General features: G+C 30.1%; 1 protein-coding gene and 1 long non-coding RNA gene across 6 annotated transcripts; one reads left to right on the top strand and one right to left on the bottom strand.

Moving 5' to 3' along the window:
* Positions 1–550: 550 nt before the first annotated feature.
* On the bottom strand, positions 551–23,883 carry LOC130668159 (zinc finger protein chinmo). 5 transcript variants are annotated; one of them, XR_008989958.1, is made up of 8 exons: positions 23,556–23,883; positions 9,187–9,400; positions 8,365–8,585; positions 6,146–6,390; positions 5,255–5,502; positions 3,805–4,080; positions 3,511–3,716; positions 1,408–1,535 (listed from the first exon to the last, which is right to left on the bottom strand). XR_008989958.1 is itself a non-coding variant. In XM_057470292.1 (7 exons), the coding sequence occupies exons 2-7, from the start codon at positions 9,305–9,307 to the stop codon at positions 1,303–1,305; spliced, it is 1,344 nt and encodes a 447-aa protein (XP_057326275.1). In that variant the 5' UTR covers positions 9,308–9,400; positions 23,556–23,882; the 3' UTR covers positions 551–1,302. The 5 variants fall into 5 exon arrangements, 3 of the variants coding, with proteins under 3 accessions (XP_057326275.1, XP_057326276.1, XP_057326277.1); XR_008989959.1 differs by lacking the exon at positions 1,408–1,535 and adding an exon at positions 3,387–3,404; XM_057470292.1 differs by lacking the exon at positions 3,511–3,716 and having other exon boundaries at positions 551–1,535; positions 23,556–23,882.
* Positions 12,182–14,218, top strand: LOC130668160 (uncharacterized). Its single transcript, XR_008989960.1, has 3 exons — positions 12,182–12,535; positions 12,792–13,271; positions 14,090–14,218. It is a non-coding gene; the product is annotated as an uncharacterized LOC130668160 (long non-coding RNA).
* Positions 23,884–23,905: the final 22 nt, after the last annotated feature.

Below are 23,905 nucleotides of genomic sequence, written 5' to 3'. Positions count from 1 at the left end.
TTTATTTGCAAAGGTATTTAACGGCATTAACTATTATCAAAAGTATATAGAAATACATCTTCTAACACCTTTAAAAAATAAACTATTACCTGAGTTATTTATTTTCTCACTCATTCCGTAACATTCAAACATTCGGTTACTTGAATTTTGACTATAGAAGCTAACTATTTATATAATTAATTATATAATTATATATATCTAATGTGAAATAGTAATAATAAAAATGATAATAATAATAATAATATTCATCGTAACAATAATGAGAATGATTATTATGGTAATAACAATAATATCAATAATAATATTAGCAATGCACAGTTATTCTATCAACGGTTATTTTCCCATTATTATAGGTTCGTGTAACAATAACAAAAATATTATTATTCTTATTATTGTTATTCTTATTGTTATTATTAGTATTATTATTATTATTATTATTATTATTATTATTATTATTAATATTATTATTATTATTATTATAATTATTATTAGTATTATTGTTATTATTATAATTATTAGTATTATTATTAGTGTTATTTTTATTATTATTGGTAATATTATTATTAATATTAATATTAGTATTATTATTATTATTGTTTTTTAAAATATTTATCAATTAGTCTATCAATAAAAACACGTTAATAGATTTGACCGTTGCACTTTCATTGACTAGTTCTGTATTTTGTAGCATTATAGTCCAAGGCAATTTACTTTGCTTCATAGTTTTTAACTTCAATATCTATACAACACATGAAACCGATTTCCCTCAGAAATATCGTAATCTATAACAATCTACGGTGCATTTTACTAATGGTTGGTTTCAAATTGTTTTTTTTTCTTTCAGTTGAACGTCTGAAATTCTCGATTTTCATGCATTGATACTATCAAAGTAAATTGTAATAAATTGTGGTAAGAGATAATAGTTATAATACGGTTTTTTCACATGACTTTCGAATCAAATCTTCGATAGATAATTTTAAAAAGAAATGAAGAAAAAAAAATGAATATAATCTATATATATATAGATTAAGCGAACTTTTAATTCATAAGATGAAATTAAAGTAATATATGTGTATTTTTTCTAAGTAACAGGTAACTGTAGTAATAATGAGAATAACTCATTTTAGCCATCAATAATAATAGACCATACGCATAGTTGCAAATTATACTCGAATGCAGGTTAATGCATTATAATACTATAAAAATTGTAACTTGAAAATACCATAAAAAACGAATAATGGTACAAACATAACATACTAGAAAGATTGCTTTATGCAAGTATAACAAATATAATGATGACTTTTACTGTGGTAATGTATCCGTAACTTGATGACTCGCTGTTTGGAAAGCTTTGATACTAATTTCATTTTTATGTTCACGTGCTATATGTCTTCGTACAGTGTTGTTCCTGGTAAATGTACGTGAACAAAATGGACATGAAACTCTGATACCCTGATGACGTTGTCGTACATGAGCACGCAAATTTGTTTCGTATCCGTAAAGACGATCACAGAAGGGACATTTTAACTTTTTACCTAAAATTTAAAAAATATTGTGTAACTGTAGTCGCTGTCCAGAAGATTAATTATTCAGATTCAGTCTGAATCTACCAAAATCGTTTCGAATTGCGAAATTTCTTCATCAGGTCGTTTAAGAAAACATTTACTTATAAAGACTTGAGTTCATTTCCAAGTAATTATAAATATGTTATATTGTGTGCACTATAGTTAAATTGTTATTTTAAACAATTAATTTGCTTGAAGAGCTCAATAATACACGTAAGTAGTTAAGTAAAAATACCCAAAAACTTCAGGTATTAGTGGGTCAGCTCGATATTCTTGGAAATTATATTATTTATTTCAGTAATTTTTAATAAAATTTTATTAAAATAATTTCTAAAACATTACTATTTTTACTATATCACATAGTAAACTTTTTGACTTATTAAAAAATCTATTAATTTATTTTAATATTTACAATTAAAAGAAATTAGAAAAACGAGATATAATAGAAAATTTTTAAATTAAAATTTAAAAACTTAAACTTTTTTGATACTTTGTGCTAAGCAGCATGGTAATTTTATAAAAAATATTTTAAATTCAAGTTTTTTCGGAAATATTCGGCTCTATTCGTTAATTCAAATACTAATAGGTTAAAATAAATTACGTAACATATTAAGGGGTAAACAAGCATTTCTATGTATAACATCTTGCGGATTTTTTTTTGTTTTTATTATTGTTAATGGTGATTTATTTAAATCAATTATAATTTACTTTACAAAATTATCAACATGCTTGTTTTTTGTTTTTACTAAGTGATTTCATGTATGATGAGCTAGTGAATGCACCTAACCTATTATTTTCCAGTTTTCGTTTTATTTAATTACGAGGATCAAGAAATCTTCAATTTCTTTCATTCTAAAAAAAAAACTGGGTAATGGTCTATAATCGGGGCTCCACCCGTTTATATCAAGCAAAAATCCAAATATAGACAAATTGCTTTGAAACCAATTTCATTCTCTAGCATTTGTCGGCGGATTGAAGATATAATTGCTCCTTTAGGTGTTATTTGAGCCTTAATAAGTTCTAAGTGTATACCAAAGGTATAAATTATGCTTAATTTAGATGTTAAGTTCATGAATTTTCAGTTCCGTGCAACACTGCATTATTTGACATATTTTTCATTTCATTCTGTGTGTTGACTCTTAAGTCAAACACTAAAATTTAAGGTATATGCCTATTTGCTATAATTTCTGTAGTTTCGTCCTAAGTACGTTAACGGACTCGTCAGTAAGGCTATGTTAACGCACTCTTGCCTTAGACTACATCTCTTACCAGTACGAGCCGGCGTAAAACTGTGTTGTGGGCTTCAGCCAGAATCTATACTAGCAAAGGAAGGCGGATACCGTCCAAATTACTTGCAACAAAATGTTAGGTGAGCTGTTGTACACCGTTAAAGTATTGAAATAACAGAAATATGCCAATTTTCACCATCCAAGAGTTCAAAAAATCTTTGTAGCTCTTAGTTAGACCTTTCTATCGCCACCGTCCATCTTACGGTATTAATAAAATTAATTATTTATATTTACTAGAAAATTTATTAAATTTATTTTGGAAAATTTGCATGATTTTATGTTATTTTTATCAATTTTGTACACTCTGATTGCAAGGTTCGGATAGATATCTAGTGTTAAAGACAAAAACACATACAGAAAATTTAATCCGCCGTGTAGCTGAACACGTGGAAAAAGTTTAATTATAGATATTTAAGGTGTAAGCACTTGGAACTCTGAAAAATAGGTGGAGCCCCACTTCAAGACCATTACCAAAAACTGTTCGACCTTAAAGGAAAGCTAAGAGTAATTATATTCTTAAGTTTTGTGTGTTTGGATTTCGATCATGATTCTGAAAACCATTATAATTCTATAAATTATAAATAAACATGTGACCGAATTTTGAGTCGGTCTGTGGATTACGGACGACCAAATGTGACAAAAAATACTTTGCTTACCTTTAATTAATGTTTGACAAAAGTCAGGAACTTAAAATTATGATTGACAATAACAAATCAAAGTAAAAAAAAAAAAAAAACATGTCAGTTGTTCACTCAATTCATAACCCACTCGAGTTACAGTTCAATAAAATGACGCGATACACAATTTGGTAATATTGTACACACCGACAAAGCGGTCGTTCTTCAAAATAAAAATCTCATTACTAGATTTAGGCAATAAATTTGTTATAGTTATTTCAATATGGCTATTTGAATTTGTTATAATATTTATATATATAGGATATGACTTACCATCTGGCGTGCTTACAGTTCCAGCTTTATTTATTTTAGAATTCCATCGAGCAGGCGTTGTAGGTGCTGGGCTGAGATCTGGCGTAGGTGGGTGAGACAATTGAACTGCACTCTGTTTAAATGTTGTTATATTAAGTTTATGTTCATTGACCAATCCATAATTAGTAGCTTCAAATCCTCTTCCACCTAAATACACTTCTCCTGATGATTTTTCGACTAATTTATCAGAGCTCTCTCGATCAGTGACTATTACTGGTTCTTGTTTTATACGTAAATCTGCGATCATTATTATTTATTAAATTTATATTTTTATATTGATAAAAAATAATCAATTACATCTTATGGGCTGTGAATTTTTCTAATACCTCAGTTAAAAATTGAAAATTTTTTTACGGAAAATTTAAAAGCAAAGTACACATTTAAGTTTATTAAATTCTATATAAAGCATTACGGCAACGTTTCACACTCTTTGGATTTTATAGGAATAAAGAAAATGTTAAGTTTGCAACTTAATTATTTATTGATTAATTGCAATGTCTACTAGACGTATTACAGCATGCAGTGTATAGATCATGTGAATCGCGATCTTGGGAAAGACACATACATAGAAAAAGACACTAGCAGCTAAGGGTCTTGCTCAAGATACTTACTCCAGAATCTTACTCAAGCACGTATTAAGTACTAGGGTAATTGATGATAAAATAAAAATGGTCAATTTTTAAACCATAAGTTATTGATCTATGATTATCAAATCATAAATAAAAAGTAAGATACTCATTTAAATAAAAATCACCGATTAACAATTGTTTTTTGTGGCTCATAAATTTGAATAAAAAGTCTTTATTTTTTAAAAAATCATATTCATGTGAATAAAATTCAGAGTATAAGATGAAACAGTCAACGGAATAAAGTGAATCAAGCTGGAATAACTCTTTAAGTTAAATGGCTTTTGTTTGTAAGATATAGTGTGTGACTTAAATTAAAACACTGTAAAAAAGCATGAGGTCGGCATTCATTACTATGTGCCGTATGCAGTCAACTCTATAGTACTTGAGCTTATAGAAAAAAAAAAAATTTCTTTCATCATTGCAACAACTCAAAATTTTTAATACTTATTATCGGCAGTGCAAAATAATTCATTAACGCACACAAAAAAAAAAATTCTCGACTGAAGGTAAATATTCTTGATCCAAGAAAATTTTTTTGGAGACCTAAATTTTCTAAGATAAAGTAGAAATCTTCTCCAACCAAGACGAATTCTCTTGGCTCAAGAAAATCTTGACTTGATTCCCGAAAACGTTTGTCTTCAAAAATATTTTCTTGACTCAAGATATCTGTTTTTTCTGTGCGTTCTTAAAATATTAAGGATTATATGATACATTGTCTATTGAGAACAACTATGTTTGTGGTTTGAATTAAACATGGCACTAAGAGATTAAAATATTTTTACCTTCTGCAACGCTTTCTTTGAGATCCTCGTTATTCTTTTCTTCGGACTGATCTTGTTCAAGCTCTCGCTCCAACTCAGTTGGAGTATGAGGCGCTGTGTAGGAATGGGTCAAATTCTCAGAGGGGTGAGTAAATGTCGGATATACATGATTTTCTAGAAGTAATGGATGTGGAGCAGAAGCGGGGCGAAAAGTTGTTCCATCTCGTAAAACACTTACTTTTCCGGAAGCATCCACATCACTTGGTGATCTGTATTAAATGAAATGATTGTCATTTTAATATCAATTTTAAGATCTAAATAAATTTTTATATTGCACTTCGGAAATCTTGATTCCATCGGAAGTATAAAAATATCAATAAATTTTAGTGTGAGTAAAAAATGATTACAATACTTTTTGATAAAAAACGATTAACTTGGCCACATTATTGATGTATAGTCTTTAAAGTAAACGCACGTATTATTAAATATCGACCGCACATAAAGTTAAGCAAAGATAGATAGAATTTTATTTATTTCTACTCACTGAATTGTAATGTATGATAAAAAAACAAAAGACTTTTAATGAGGACTTAATTATAGCACTTGTGCAGTATTAAAAAAATCAAGCTTGAAAATGTATTTATAGTTATGTTTTTAGCTCCTTGAGCTCGAAAATAGTGACAAGTTTTGGAGCTGACCTACAGAGTCAATCGTTTTCTACATTTTTTTTTTTTTTTTGTTCTTCAACTATATTTCACTGTGTTACAGTTTTTTTAGAGATCACTAAAAATTTCGAAAATTTTTGTAATCCTTTACTTTGTTTCAATAGTGTATGTCAAAGCATATCAATGATTATTTCTATTTGGGTTGTCCAGTTTAATTTTAAAGATAAGAAAAATATGAAAAAATCACCTCATTAATCGTGTTCTTTTTTGTGGACTTTCATAGTAACTAGGAGAATGGTAAAGGTTTGGTACAGTATAATTTGATGATGGAGATGAAACTGAAGTCGCTTCTCTTTTCAAAACTCTACTGATGGGTTCTGATTCTAAAATCTCAGTGTTGTTACTTCCTGATTCAGTCATAACAGTATTATTTTCTGAGACATGTGTGTGAGCTACAGCCAATTTTTCATGTTCAATCGATAGCCCCTTTACCTGTTAGATGAAATAATAAATATATTAAAAAAGTATTTAACTAAAAACGAATAGCTCGTTTCCCGTGAAAAATTACTTATATACAGTACAACCTCGTTATAAGTTACTCGGTTATAAGTTACTTCCCCTCTATTTGTTTTCGCTCGTCTCGAAATACTACCCCACTCCAGTTCCACTAACGCAGTTTTTCGGTTGTCGTGAAGAGATTGTTTCTGCAGTCCTTTTATGTTAATAAAGTATGTGCGTAGATAAATGACAAACGTCAACTAACTTATAAAAAGACTGCGGACACAAACACGAACACGACGCATACATATGCAGAAAACTGAGCGATCACCGAGTAAATGATAAGAGTAGGGGAAAGCCATTTCCAAGAAATTTTTCTCCTACAGCCCCTAACAGTAACTTATAACCAGGTTGTACTGTATGGCTATATGTATAGACTATAAAATCGTATTTATGCTTGTTTATGTCGGCATATATCCTTACGGGTACCATATATGACAATATATAATTATAGTTTTATTTACGGGAGTCTTCATTTAATGAATTATATTTTTATGGGCTATAGAATTATAAAATTATAAACTATAGTTCTACTTTAAGTCAAAATAAATCAACTAAACTTCTTGATGTGTTCATACTTTGCTTTGTATAGTTTAATAAGAACATGAATACGTCAATATAAAACATCAAGTGAAATTCAGAGACACGAAAATGTCTCGCTTTCAGAAGTTTGTATGTTATGAGTGTGTAGCGCGACCTTACGGTGTCTCATTGCTCGAGTTAGAATGGCGTTTTTAAGTTATAAACTCATTGATCAAAATTCAATTACACCTAATTCATTTTATTTATCAATCGAAACTTATTATTCTTCATAACACTTTATTGTCTTAAAAAAATGATGTAAACAAAATTCTTTCAAACAATGAGCTCTTCAAACAGGCTTCTTCAGAGAGGCTTAAAAATTAATATTGAAAAAAGTGTTTATTCTCAACACAAAGTTCAATGTTCGGGTCATATAATTTCTGGTGATGGAATAGAATATGATTCAAGAAAGGTCAAATCAATATTAAGCTGGTCTATTTCAAAAGAAAAAACTGCACTCGGAAATTTTCTAAGACTTTATTTTTATTACAGAAGATTTGTTGCAGAATTTCTTAAACAACCCTTATTCAAGCAATTGGATGCAGTTGTATCTCAAGTTCATCGAGTGAAAACTCTAGATGATAGAAAATAAGATGTTGAGAAAATAGTTGTCTACTTTAACAAAATTTTCAACAAAACTGTAAGAAACGAATATTTTACAAGAAAAGAACTCTTAGTAGTTGTTGAATTAGTTGAACATTTTAATCAATACTTAGTGTAAGTAGAAGGAGATTCATTATCAGAACTGATAATAATGCACTTGAAAAGTTATCATTTTTTTTAATTTTTAAAAACCCAAATGGCTTTTTAATTAGTAGTCTGATTCACAAATAAGTTTAAATTGGTAATTTGAAAAAATTTGATTAAAAATATGATTGAGGGTTCGTTAAATTCATAATAATAACACTGTAAATGTAATAACGGGGGCACCCAAATTCTAAAAATTTTTTGTCCTACCGTCCCGATTTAGTCTTATAAGCTGTCCTAAAGCTATTATTTAATATGAATTAGTTAGATTTAAAACACAAATTAATAATTAACTTCTGTTTTAGAAATTCAATAAGAATACACTGGCATGTATAACAGGTTTACGATAGGTGTGATTAATTGAAGCGTATTAGGTTATTATTTTTGTTTTGTATTTAATAAAAAAAACTTAACTCTATTTATATAACACAATATAGGTAAGGTACGGTTAATCGAGTCAAATAATTTTACATCGGTGGTGTGTGTGTGTGTGTGTTCCAATATAATATAGAAGAAGTGAAGAATAATAACAGTCTAATTGTATAAACAACTTATTACATATATAAAAAATATACAAACCTGAAGGTATTCAGCAGCTTTTAAGAAAGAGCTCAGTGAATCTTGGGATACATGGACTTCTCCACGATACATAAATTCGAGCAGTGATGCCATATTGTGAGCACTTGTTCCATCCAAGATTACAATTAATCCAGCTAAGGAATGAGGCATACCTTCAAAAAGCTCTTGGAAGTGTTTACTGCATGCTGCCAAAATTAACCTGTGTGCTTTAAATGTGATACCTGCAAACGATAATCCATTATATCGCTTTATTTTACCGTGCATACTATTAACATAATTGAGAAGATTGAAACTAATTCATGCTTTGTGATGCAATTACCACTAATGAGATATCTCTTTTTGTTTGAAAGTATTTAAAAAAAAATTATTATAATAAAAAATAATATCTATGAAAAAAAAAATAAATAAAAATCTGATAACGGTTGACCCTGCAGCAAGTCCCAAAACTTCCACCTGTTTTCGAGCTCAAAAACATGATTTCTTAAAGGTAAACAACAGCGCAAAACAATCACATTTTTTATTTGTGGAGTTGAAAAATATTCGTAAAGAAGCTGATATTTTAAGCATTTCGACGAGTTTTGATTCGTATTATCCGAGATATTCAAGAAAAGTAGGGAATTATGGCTATTTTTTAAATTTTCAGATAAAAATTTCTTCGAAACTAATTACCGATTGCGCTAATTCTTGCAGCAATAAAAGAGATAAACACCATTATATTATGGAAATAGATACACCGATTAAAAATATACATTTTGTCTATAGCTACTAGGCAGGTTACTGGAGAAGAAAAAAAAATAAGTAAAGGTGAATATTTGAACTTACCTTCGCAAAAAAGTGTTACATCAGTAAGACTCTCACTTTTGAAAAGATTTGAAAAAGCGGTAGCTAAATTGCTTCCAAAGCTATTCCACTTAAGGCAAAACTGCTGTTGATGAGCGTCCATGATATTATTCTTTTATCCCAGAACTGTTCAATCTTGATATTGTCTCCAAAAGTTGATCCCTTTGTTGATCGATTGCACGATTAATTACTCCAACTGCACAAAGTAATTAAGAGTATAAAAATATTATTTTTTGAGTCAATTATGTAGTTTACAAATATTATTCTGGAAATAGGGAGATTTAATCATTGTTTTAGCGATTTTATACCTTATGATTTCTTTTCACAGAAATAAATAAAATTTAAAAAACAAAAACTCGCACTATCGATAGTAGATTATTCATCAATTCTTTTTATTGGATCAAAATTATACATATATAATTTCACTATAGTGAACTAAAAAAGTAATATTTTTGTTTTCGGAATCAAAAGTATTACTGAACGAGCTTTTCTCTGGTAAGGATAAGTTTTCTTCATACAAGAAAATTAGTGTGACTCCTACAGCAATACCGTGTTCCAATTTTGGAGTAGAGACTCTAAATTGTTAAATGGATACGTATCGGTGCCACCGTAGCTTACATTCCGATACTATGGCGAATCTAATCATTTCCTCTGCAATTAATAGTGGTTATATTTTCGTATAAATAATTTTAATTTTAGTAAAAATAATAAAATTATATTAATAATAACAATATTTGCTTGCCAAGATGATGTCATTAATACTTTCGAATACCATGCTAATGTGCTTTAGGTGCAGTTACCCGACACATTGTGTATAGGGTATGTAAGTAATATCCTGAGACGCCTATGCATGTCTTATCTTGCCTAGAAATGCATACATCCAGCGTCATAAAGCTGTTCTGCGAATACTTTATTACCACCTTCGTCAAACATACACACAGTATCGATAAGACCCTAGTACTCCTTTGTCTGTCAGGAGATATTCTATAAGTAATTAAAATTACCGTTGCCGCATTTCTTAGAACGTGACATTCACAATAACTTGGAAAATTGACCACAAGAAATCTGATATCGTGCTGTTTGGTAAACATACTCGTGAAATTTGTCATGGAGTTCTTAGCACCTGCTGAATATAACATCTCGGTCAAAGAAGAGCGCAAACGACAGGTATATCAGGGTTTCCTAATTGAAATTGATAAACTTTACTCAGGCTACCGTGTAAAGCTTTCCGTACTCATTGTTGGCGTTCTGGGAGGAATTAAACATTTTTTCATATCTGCGTTAGCTAGTATAACAATTTGTTCGTTGCAAGTTGAGTTTCTGGCATCGCGGATACAGAAGGCTGTTATCCTCAGATCCCTCCATCTACTTTTAGACAACAAAATTTGGCATACTGTGCTTGGCGCGCTTAGCTATAACCATCTTGTTGATAGAACATTGCAACAATAATAGATGGCGCGTAGGAGTAGTCCTCAGTAAAGTCGGACTACTAATATTTTTGTGTTATGTACATTTATCTATGTAGATAAAGTAAGATTAGGGTAATTTTACTTTAACCCTTTAGCACTCTCGCTATGAGAATTTTTCTCATGCTAACTTTTTATTGGCATTAACTTCAAAATTTTGAATGAAATGACCACTTGATATTTTTTTCAGCGCTGCGAAAATTTTTTCTCACTAGCAGAATAAAATGAGTCGTAGAAATCTTAAGGTTTGAATTCGTTTCCAACTTCTACAATTTAACTTGTATATGCACAGAAAAAACAGTCAACTAAAATCAAGAAAGATATTCTTGATTCAAGAAATTTTTTTCAATCGATTCGGAAAATCAAAATTTTTTTTCACCAAGTAAACAATTACTTTAAAATTTTTATTTTTAATCAAAATTTTTTTCTCATGTTAATATATTTTTACGCCTAAATCAAAAAATTTTTACTTGTATGAAGAGTTTATGTTTTTTTATGTGAGAGATATTTTTTCTTTAAGCAAGATGCATTAGTTTTTTGTTTTTTGTAACAATATTGCATTTATTTGTTTGAAGAAAATAAAATTTCTTGGAATAAGTACTATTCTTTTCACGCAAGTATTTTTGTATGCTCGAACTAAGAAAACAAAAGTTGCTTAAACCAAGAGAAAAAATTTTTTGGAGAAAAGATAGATATGGTGAAGGGGAAAGTCACCGGTGCTAGGCAACAGCAGCGGGGGTAGTTCGGTGCTTACCACGAGATCGCGCCCATTCACTTGTGGTGTCCCTGATAAGAAATATATTTCAGAACTGTTATATTACAAATTTAAATGCAATTTTGTTCAAGCACACCTTTGTTATTTGACAAAGTGACAAGTACCTTTTTCGATTGTACTAATGTAATGCATGCACAGAAAAAACAGATATCTTGAGTCAAGAAAATATTTTTGAAGACAAACGTTTTCGGGAACCAAGTCAAGATTTTCTTGAGCCAAGAGAATTCGTCTCGGTTGGAGAAGATTTCTACTTTATCTGAGAGAATTTAGGTCTCCAAAAAATTTTCTTGAATCAAGAATATTTACCTTCAGTCGAGAATTTTTTTTTTTGTGTGTGAGGTTTGTTTCATTCTTTCAAGTACAAATTTGAAAATTAAAATCTTTCAAATAGGAAAATCAATATTCTTATGGAAAAAAAAAATAAATAAAAATAATAATAATAATTTGTGAAAAAAGAAAAGAAATTATTTAGGAGAAACAAAAAACATCGACGTTTTGATTATTTTACTTTAAAAAAGCATTTAAGTGATTGATTTCTAAAAAAAATTTACTCAATGCAAGTAACTCTGATACGAGAAAACTCAATCATTATTACTTTTATAAATAGCTTTTAAAGTAATATTAACATTATAAAAGTAACTTAATGTAGAGGCAACTATATAACTTTGTAGATTTATCAAACCTCTATAACATTACGAAAGCATTGAAAGTTTTTTCTAAAAATGATATTCATTTTTCAGGCTCTCATGAATTTTTAATTGGTGTAGTCTACAAAACGTTCTGTGAAACTCTCAATTCTGTCTAGTAAAATGCTTACTGCATCTAAACATTTTATGTCAGTGACACTGAGTTAGTTCGCATGAATAATGTAGAATATAAATTATTCCACTTTAAAAATCTTTTCGTGCTATCAAAAGTCTATTAGCAGTTTTAGAAAAAAAATAAAATTATGTAAAATATCTAACAATGACGATTTATAAATAAAATTTACTTTTTTCACAAAATTGAAGAGCATCTTTTTATCGTCCAATTTTTTTTATAGTAATTCAATTGAAAATATTTTATAAACTTATTAATGAAGTAGAAAAATGTGAGTATATTATACATAAATTGTAATTTTTTTTTAACTTTATAATATCATCTTAATGAAGTCAAGTATCACTCTTGAAGACTAAGCTTATCAATAACAATTGCATATTTATGTATAATTGTATAATCAATCAACCAAAATTAAGCTCAAGACAAAAAAGAATTAGAATAATACAACAAAATTCGGATAAAAATATTCAAAAAGAAAAGTTAAACAGCAATAAACTCGTAAAAAAATATTTGCTTGTTGTTTTCAGGAATATTCGACGAAATAAAAATTTTATTTGAGCAACTTATCATATAACTTTTTTCCTATTTCTATCCTACTTCGACTAATGGAACCTTCTTTTTGATGAGTGTCGCTGAAACCAACTAGTAGTGGCAAAGGTACTAGAGGGAGGTCTCAAGGTCATTGAGAGGCCGCACGCGCGGGTTTATCTCACAAATACATATATTCATTTAGTATGACATTCATAGTGTTGCAGCATTACACACGTTTGCACACAGGCACGTACTTCCTCTATCACGTCATCACTGACACAATCATGAATACCTTTTATATATTTATTCTGTGTTATTTAAACAAGTTGAACCACTCTTTTTTACTCCCACTTAATCAATACGTCTAACAGATTCATGACAACGATACTGTAAAATAAACTAAGAAAACTTAAGTTCTATTTATCCAAGAATTATAGTGTAGTTAGAAATGAGATCTCTAACTTAAATTATTTTGGGTACTTTACTTGTTTTATTTAATATGATAAAATTATTGTTTTATTGATTTTATTTAAAATTAAGAAATCATAGAAATGTTAAAAAAAAAGAAAAAATTAAAGAATAGATCATTTCTAATTAATAAATAGTAAAATTGTTAACATAATCATTTGAATTTGTATGCATCATCTATAAATTTATTAAAAACTAAAATACGTTGAATAAACTTTTTAAACAACTATGTATTTGTTTTCGTAATCCATATTAATAATCTAAATATGCGGTAAATTTTTATCTTATAATTGAGTCACTTTGATGAATAAAGAAATAATAATTAATTTTTATTGTACAGCTATGATAACAAAACAATAATAAAAACATCTTTAATTAAAAATAAATTAAAAAATGTATCATTATGTGATGTAAATAATAAATTTTACTAAGAATATCAATAATTTTAGTTTTAATACTGTTGACAACAGCATTCAAAAATGACATAAAATAGTCAAATATTACGAATATGGTAAAGACTATGGTACAGAAAATTACGATCATAACGAAAATAAATAGTTACTGAGAATTAAGTATTCTAAAAGTTGAAACGGGCTTGAATAACTAGAAAGAATATTTTAAATATACTTAAAATATAATAAGAAACATTATGTATGATACATCAAAAACTTACAATGTAACTTGTAGAAAGTAATTTGCGCAACGGTTTACTCAATTATAAGTCAACACCTAACAACAATCACTGCTCTTGACTTTGTCAAATTCCACCCTGCACTGATCTTTATTTTCATTTAAACTTGTACTTATTTATTTTTTTAATTAAAAGTTTTCTAGCTTAAAATCGAAACTTACATGCCGCACGACCTGTTAACGGATAAACCAGGTAGTTTGAGCACAGGGGACAAAGCACGTGGACGCACGGGAAGCAGCGCCAGAAGAAAGAACAGCTCACGTCATACTTGAAGAGACGTAACGCGGAAGTATGCTGTGGCTATAGAACTGGTGGTCGGTCTTCAAATAGGAAGCATGGAGTTGGTCGAACATTTTGGTTGTATAGCTTAAAAGAGAAGGGAGAAGTAAAAAGAGAAAAAACTAACTACAATCTAACTGTAATCTTACTCAAACACTGTTCTTTTTTTGTGTCCTCATTCGCGCTCAGTAACTACAATTAATACTACTGTTTGGATTTGAATAGCAAGCCGTGATTAGTTCTTATTTTCTTAAGTTAAGGAATGAGGGGTCCAATGAAATTTTATGTTAATAATATTTTCATATTGTCACTTTACTTTCCTCAAAATATAGATTTCTCGATCAATATGGTATGAAAAAGAAAAAAATAATAATAATAAAAAATGATTGCAATAAAAATAAGAATATGACTACAAATGCCATTTGGAAGTAGATTTGTTTGATACAATTAAAGTTTAAATTATTTATTGCCAATATATTTAGTCTTTAAGTTCTTTAGTTTTAAAATCAGCCAAGATAGTATTTTCGAGCTCTGAACTCTTTTTGTAGAGGACTGCATTCTTTAAAGAAAACACTGATTTCGATCTCATGAAGCTTAATACATACATTATTGTTTGACAGTTCGCAAGGTCTTTTGAGTTCGAAAAAACTTTTTTAAACAATATTATTTCTGAATAATTTTATTAATTATTCAACATAAGAAATTACATATCAAATTTAATTTTTTTCAATCGAAACATAATTTATTATTTCTTCTGAGTTATTGTTTTTAAATTCCTGCTAAAATTGAAAATTTTCAAAAATTCGAGAAGTTATTGGTTTCGGTCCAATTTTCGAAAACCGAATTTCTATCAAATCTTGACGTTTTGAGGTTCTAGGAAGCTATTGTGACTAATTTCACGATGATGTCCGAGTGTATGTATGTGTGTACATATGTACGTATGTAAATACCTGTATCTCTTAAACGGATAAACCGATTTGGATCGTTAAGGTGTCATTCGACGAGGCTTGTTAATATCTAGAAGTGCGTTCGAAGATATTCCAAAAATGAAATTTTTTCAAAAATGTTTTTTTTTAGATAACTTTTAAGGTGCTCGACGGATCAATTCCAAAATCTAATCAGCTCTAAAACTTTATACGCCGCGTCGAATGCCACCTCAACCATCAAAATCGGTTCATTCGTTCAAAAGAAACTGAAAACGAAAGAATTAAAAAAAAAATTTTTTTTTTGTTTTTTTGAAATTTCTCAAAAATGAGTCGATAAATTAATTTAAAAATTTGTTCAGCTTTAGAACTTGATAAAACGCGTCGATTGCCACCTCAACCGCCTCAATCGGTCAATTCGTTTGAGATTTATCGTTAGAGAAAAAATGGTAAAAAAAGTTTTTATTCGAAAAGAACGGCATGCAAAAGTATTTCCGAGCTCGAAGAGCTCGAAAATGTATTCACAACAATTTTTAGAGCTCAAGGAGCTCAAAAACAGCGGGAAGTTTTTGGGCTGGCCCGTAGGGTCAAATGATAGACCGTTTTTTTTTAACTTTTTCGATTTTCGAAAAATTGGGAAGTTATTGTTTTCACCCCGATTTTCGAAAGTCGAGTTTTCATCAGATGTCGACGTTTTGAGGTCCTAGGAAGCTATTCTGACTATTTTCAGAATGATGTCCGAGTGTATGTATGTGTGTGTGTGTGTGTGTGTGTGTGTGTGTGTGTGTGTGTGTGTGTGTGTGTGTGTGTGTGTGTGTGTGTGTGTGTGTGTAAACTCTTTGTAACTTTTTAACTAATGAATCGATTTGGATGGTTGAGGTGGCAATCGAAAGAGCTTGTTGGCCCTCAACTTTCCTGAAAATTTCAGATCATTTGATCAAGTAGACTCGAAAATATTGGCGAATTACGAAAAAAAAAAAATTTTTTTTTTTTTTTTTTAGTGATGTCTCAGAAACGACTTAAACGACCGACTTCAAAATCTAATCAGCTCTAGGACTTTATAAGCCGCGTCGAATGCCACCTCAACGAAATGATAAAAAACGGTTTTTTTTAATTATCTTTGAAGTGACTCATCCGATCAATTCAAAAATTTAATCAGCTCTAGAACTTAATAAAACGCGTCGATTGCCGCCTTAATCATCTCAATCGGTTAATGCATTCGAGAGATATATTGTTGGAGAAAGAGATGGTGAAAAATGGGTTTTTCCAAATATCTTCGAAACGGATGAACCGATCGTTTCCAAATTTTAATCAGCTCTAGAATTCAAGAAAACGCGCCGATTGCCACCTCAAACGTCAAAATTGGTTGATTAGTTAAAAAGATATCGGCGCTGAAAAGTTAAAAAATAACATTTTATGTTATTTTTTCCGGATAAATCAAAATCTAATGTGCTAAAATGTGTCTTAAATCATCCCAACTCTTTCTCTTTATAGTCTCTTTCAATCATCAGATAATGTCATATAACTTGTTCTTTAGTTTTAAACATATCGTCAGCAAAAAATTGAAAAAACCCAGTCTTTAATGTTTTTGTCGGATATTCCATATATTATTGCTCTGACCTAAGTCAAAACTCATTCAAATCTTGATTTTGATCACTGACATTGATTTCTGCCTCAATACATTTATTTCAGAGAACATAATCGAGAATAAACATTTAAAAGTCGCTTCTCCATTAATGATTTTCGATTCTTAACTTTTCAAACTCTAGAATAAAACGTAACTTGTTAGATCTTGAAAAGCTTATAAAAAAGTATGGGTGTCGGTTGGCCCTGCGGGCCAGCCCCAAAACTTCCCGCTGTTTTCGAGCTCAAGGAGCTTGAAAACATCACTGTGAATATATTTTCGAGCTCGAAAATGCTATTACATGGAATCATTTTTTTATGAGCTTTTCAAGCTCTAACAAATTACGTTTTATGCTAGAGTTTGAAAAGTTAAGAATCGAAAATCATTTATGAAGAAGCGGCTTTTAAATTTTTATCATCGATTATGTTCTCTGAAATAAATGTGTTGAGGCAGAAATTAATGCCGGTGATCAAAATCAAGATTTGAATGAGTTTTGACTTAGGTCAAAGCAATAATATATGGAATATCCGAGAAAAACATTAAAGACTGGGTTTTTCAAGTTTTTGCTTACACGATGTTTAAAACTAAGGAACAAGTTATATGACATTATCTGATGATCGGAAGAGACTATAAAGAGAAATTATATTTTGATTTATCTGGAAAAAATAACATAAAATGTTATTTTTTTAACTTTTCAGCGCCGATATCTTTTGAACTATAATCAACCAATTTTGACGTTTGAGGTGGCAATCGGCGCATTTTCTTGAATTCTTGAGCTGATTAAATTTTGAAATTGATCGGATGAGTCACTTCAAAGATAATCGAAAAAAACCGTTTTTTATCATATCTTTCTCCCACGATATCTCTCGAACAAATTAACCGATTGAAATGGTTGAGGTAGCATTCGACGCGGCTTATAAAGTTCTAGAGCAAAATAGATTTCAAAGTCGATCGTTCAAGTCGTTTCTGAGAAATCACTAAAAAACTAAAAAAAAAAATTTTTTTTTTCGTAATTCGCCAATATTTTTGAGTCTGCTTGATCAAATGATCTGAAATTTTCAGGAAAGTTGAGGGCCAACAAGCTCTTTCGATTGCCACCTCAAAAGCTCTTTCGATTGCCACCTCAACTATCCAAATCGATTCATTAGTTAAAAAGTTACAAAGAGTTTACACACACACACACACACACACACACACACACGCACACGCACACGCACACGCACACGCACACGCACACGCACACGCACACGCACACGCACACGCACACGCACACGCACACGCACACGTACACGCACACGCACACGCACACGCACACGCACACGCACACGCACACGCACACGCACACGCACACGCACACGCACACGCACACGCACACGCACACGCACACGCACACGCACACGCACACGCACACGCACACGCACACGCACACGCACACGCACACGCACACGCACACGCACACGCACACGCACACGCACACGCACACGCACACGCACACGCACACGCACACGCACACGCACACGCACACGCACACGCACACGCACACGCACACGCACACGCACACGCACACGCACACGCACACGCACACGCACACGCACACGCACACGCACACGCACACGCACACGCACACGCACACGCACACGCACACGCACACGCACACGCACACGCACACGCACACGCACACGCACACGCACACGCACACGCACACGCACACGCACACGCACACGCACACGCACACGCACACGCACACGCACACGCACACGCACACGCACACGCACACGCACACGCACACGCACACGCACACGCACACGCACACGCACACGCACACGCACACGCACACGCACACGCACACGCACACGCACATGCACATACATACATACATACATACATACATACATACATACATACATACATACATACATACATACATACATACATACATACATACATACATACATACATACATACATACATACATACATACATACATACATACATACATACATACATACATACATACATACATACATACATACATACATACATACATACATACATACATACATACATACATACATACATACATACATACATACATACATACATACATACATACATACATACATACATACATACATACATACATACATACATACATACATACATACATACATACATACATACATACATACATACATACATACATACATACATACATACATACATACATACATACATACATACATACATACATACATACATACATACATACATACATACATACATACATACATACATACATACATACATACATACATACATACATACATACATACATACATACATACATACATACATACATACATACATACATACATACATACATACATACATACATACATACATACATACATACATACATACATACATACATACATACATACATACATACATACATACATACATACATACATACATACATACATACATACATACATACATACATACATACATACATACATACATACATACATACATACATACATACATACATACATACATACATACATACATACATACATACATACATACATACATACATACATACATACATACATACATACATACATACATACATACATACATACATACATACATACATACATACATACATACATACATACATACATACATACATACATACATACACTCGGACATCATTCTGAAAATAGTCAGAATAGCTTCCTAGGACCTCAAAACGTCGACATCTGATGAAAATCGGGGTGAAAACAATAACTTCCCAATTTTTCGAAAATCGTCGATTTTCTTAGCGGGAAGTTAAAAATGATTGTCTGTAATAGCATTTTCGAGCTCGAAAATATATTCACAGTGATGTTTTCAAGCTCCTTGAGCTCGAAAACAGCGGGAAGTTTTGGGGCTGGCCCGCAGGGCCAACCGACGTCCAGATTTTTTTGCTGGAAATTGTCCTTTTCTTCGAAAATTTATAATCTATTTAGAATTTTAATAATTACTATTACCTGTATTTAATCGTCAATTTATTTACAGTTGAGTACATCATCTATTGATGTAATGAATTGTCAATACAAACATAATTCAATATAAAATTTAATAAGAAATTTTGAAATTATTTCAAGCTTATTAAATAATTTAATGCTGATGTACTCAAAGTAGTTCAAAATTTTTTAAAATAATAATTGATCAATCAATAATAGATATTTCAATCGAAACTAGTTTATTAATATTCAAAAATTATCAAAATTTACAAGATATTTTACAATTGTAATTAGACTTTCTGAAAAGTTAAAAAAATGTAACCTGTGAAAATTAAAATTAAAAATAATAATTAGAAAAAATGAGGAAAACGGTTCATCTAAACAACTTTTATTGGTTTCTCCCCCAACCCATTCGTTTCGTCAATGATAATTATTTATAAAAATGTAATAATTGATTGTTTATTAATCATATTTGACTTTTTATGTTATAAAAGTTGAATAAAAAATATGAATTCTTTTCGAGTTTAAAAAGTTTTAAAATCGAGTAGAGATACCTTTATGGCCACTTTAGAGTCAGCTTTGTATGTTTAAGAAATTTAAATAACGTAAAATGTAAAATAGGCAATGACACCATTAATTGTTTAAGTTTGTACTGGATTCTTTAATTAAACTTTATTACAACAAAAATTTTCTAAATACTTTTTCGTTTACTAGAATCAAGTAATGTGACTTATTTATATGAGGTGCGAATGCCGAGCTAGAAAAATAAAAAAATAAAAAATTTTTTTCCCTATGTTATTTAAATGGGAAATGGGAAATTAGAAATAGGCACTTCTAAATATTAATATTAAGAGCTCCGCTTTGAACAGGCTTCTTTTCTCACCTTTCTGCGAGTTTTCATCCTGTTTTTTTGTTGAAAAAAAAGTCGCCTGAAAATGGCACACCCTAATATATATATATATATATATATATATATATATAATAGGGTGGCGCAAAAAAACCGACTATTTTTTTTTTTTTGATCTCGCATGAAAATTTGTTGGTTTAAGATGTTTTAAGAAGCCTCTCCAAAATCAGCTCGATAAAAAATTTTCAAGAGGTCGCTCACGAATTTTGAAAATATCGAAAATGCTGGAAATTGGGATTTTTATTTCTAAATTTTTTTCTTTCTCGTGGCAGCAATAATTTATATTTGTAAAATCATGACTATGCTGAAAATTTCAGCCCAAAATTTAAATATTTAAACGGCACTCAAGAATTTTGAATATTAACTGATAATATGTAACTAATAGTTTGAAGTAGTTTTTATATTTTTTTATAACTCAATTATTGTCATTTCACTTTATAACTTTTGCATAACCAAAAAGATACAGAACAGTCTGAAACAATAAAATTTTGTAAGTTTTGAATAAGCGAAAAAACCTACAAATTGAATTAACAAATAAAAAAGTATGTAAAAAACTTATTATTTCTATTTCTCGGGTTATGTTTTCATTCATTGCCATGCAAATTGATGGTGAAAAAATCGAGAAGCTTTATTATTAATATTTAAGGGTCGCTCAAAAACGTCCAAAAGCCAGCACTCGGAAACATTCAAAATTCTTGAGCGAGGTTTAAAGATTCAAATTTTGGGCTGAAATTCTCAGCGTAGTCATGATTTCACAAATATAAACTATTGCTGCCACGAGAAAGAAAAAAATTTAGAAATAAAAATCCGAATTTCAATTATTTTTGATATTTTCAAAAGTCGTGAGCGACCTCTTGAAAATTTTTTATCGAGCTGATTTTTGGAGAGGCTTCTCAAAACATCGTAAACCAACAAATTTTCATGCGAGATCGAAAAAAAAAGAAAATAGTCAGTTTTTTTGCGCCACCCTAATATATATATATATATATATCGATGCATTTCTCTATTGTTAAAAACTTAAATTTGTATAAATTTGCTCAAAACTCATAAATTACATTGAAAATTTCTGAATTTACTATCAAAAACTATTAAGATCGGTATGCATGAATGTTTAATGTATTTTGAAACGCTCTCTCTAAACATGCATTAGTGAAATAAGTGAATATTCACTAATTCAGAGTGCAGATCGTACCACTTATTCCAAAAAGTTAAAAATTAACCTAACGACAAAATATAATTTTTAAAATTCAGTGATTTGGTATACAATGATCCATCTATTCAACTGTTTAAAAAAATACCGACTAATTTCGTTTTAAGACTTGCCTTAAAATTTCGTGCTTATCCTGTTAAATTTGAAGCCCTTTAATATGAATATTGAGAGGCCGCTAATGATAGTATCTTTCTTTCTCATTAGAAAAACATTCGAAAACTTTTTTTTTAACTTGAAAGTCGTCGTCGGTGGATCATTGTATAGAAAATAGCTCAATGTATTTTTGTTAGCAATTGAACGCCCGACAAAAAAATTTCTTATCACTTAATGTCATGTTACTTTTTTGTAGATCATTTTGTTTTCTAAAAATTCTATTTAAAAAAGTTTTCACGACTCTTGAGGACTTTTTTGTTATTTGTATTTGAAAGTCTATTTGCTCCAAGAAATTGTGTTCTGGCCGATTTAAATTAATATAATTGAAAATAGTAGTTTAACTTGAAGTTATCTATCTATGATTATATTTAAGTCTTTTAAAACCAAGATCTCAAACTTGGCATAAACTTTTTTTAACATGTATGGCAACATTTTTATTGATGAGCTAAGAAAAAAAAAACCGTAACCAAAAACGGGGCACCGAAAGATACCAGCGCTGAAAGTTTGCATTTTTGACTGTGTGTGCAGGAAGAGTTTATTTTTTCATGCGTTTGTTCATAAAAAAAAAAAGTACAATTTTCTTCTTGCTAAACAAGGTAAGAATTTAATTTACACTTTCAGTGCAAGTATGGTAAAAGAATTTCAACGCATGAACCATTGATCCCGCAAACAAAAATTCGAACTTTGAGAAAGAGGTCGGATCAAAAATAGTACACAACATACCTACCTCGCCTTTGACTCGGGCAGGAAATTACACGTACGAAATTGAATTTTCCACTTTACGCTCTTAAAGTGTAATATACTGTTTTTTTTTTTTTAATAAAAACGAGTTAACAATAATTTTTGAATAAATGATTTCATGAATAATTTTAAAGATATTGATGATAAAAATATTATTATATTCACGACAATTATTGTTATAGATTAAAATGAAAATTCTGTAATTGTCACTCTGTTTTTTTCATGATTACCGAATAACGGTAAGCAAAGCAAATTTCGTGCATGGATAAAAAATTAGACTTGAAACTTGAAAATAATTTTCATTTTCTGTCCCACAATATAATTCTAAGTAACAACATTGCCGAACTTAATTCATGTAATGCAAATAATCCTGTTTTTTTTTTTTTTTTTGTTTTTTTTTTTTTTTTTTTTTTTTTTTGACTTTATGAAAGCATCTACTTTGAATTTGAGATAGATGTAATTTTCAAGATTATTAACGCGTACATGATGTTGTAGAATAAACAAATAGCCGTGTTATCAATGATTACAATCGCAGTCAAATAATTATATTTAATAGTGACGCATACTCAAAGTAGTTTACTAGAAAAATGTCTATTGACGGATAAATGGCAAATCTTTTATTCAGTTTCACTAGTTAATAATATGTAAAATTTGATAAAATCATCAGAAAATAAAATGTTTCACTTTAGATAATATACAATAATTAATGTATGCTAATTAAATTGTTGAATATTTTATATATATAATACATACTGTCAACTTCATTTTAACAGCTAATCCATTAAGAATAGCCGGCAAAGTCTGCTTCACAGAAAAATTCAACTTCACTTTTAGAAATCTCTTCAAATGTTGGATTCTACTGTCATTCAAAGTTTTTTTATTACTTGTAAGTAAAATTCAATGCAATTAATCTATTATTCACATTTTTGGTATTTTGTAAAATATAAAATCAACATGAGTCAAGAAATTATAGTTCTGTAGTCTTCTGTCATTTCGCTAAACACTAAAAATTTTGTGTACATACACAGCGCTTTCTTGCGAAATAACAGTGCGTTGATTTCTCAACTACAAATGTATGGGGCTGAACTATAAAATTTCAAGCT

The sequence above is a fragment of the Microplitis mediator genome, chromosome 5 (assembly GCF_029852145.1).
Source record: "Microplitis mediator isolate UGA2020A chromosome 5, iyMicMedi2.1, whole genome shotgun sequence".
NCBI lineage: Eukaryota > Metazoa > Arthropoda > Insecta > Hymenoptera > Braconidae > Microplitis > Microplitis mediator.
The sequence above is the reverse complement of the archived record's forward strand: the minus strand, read 5'-3'. Positions and strand labels throughout refer to the sequence as shown.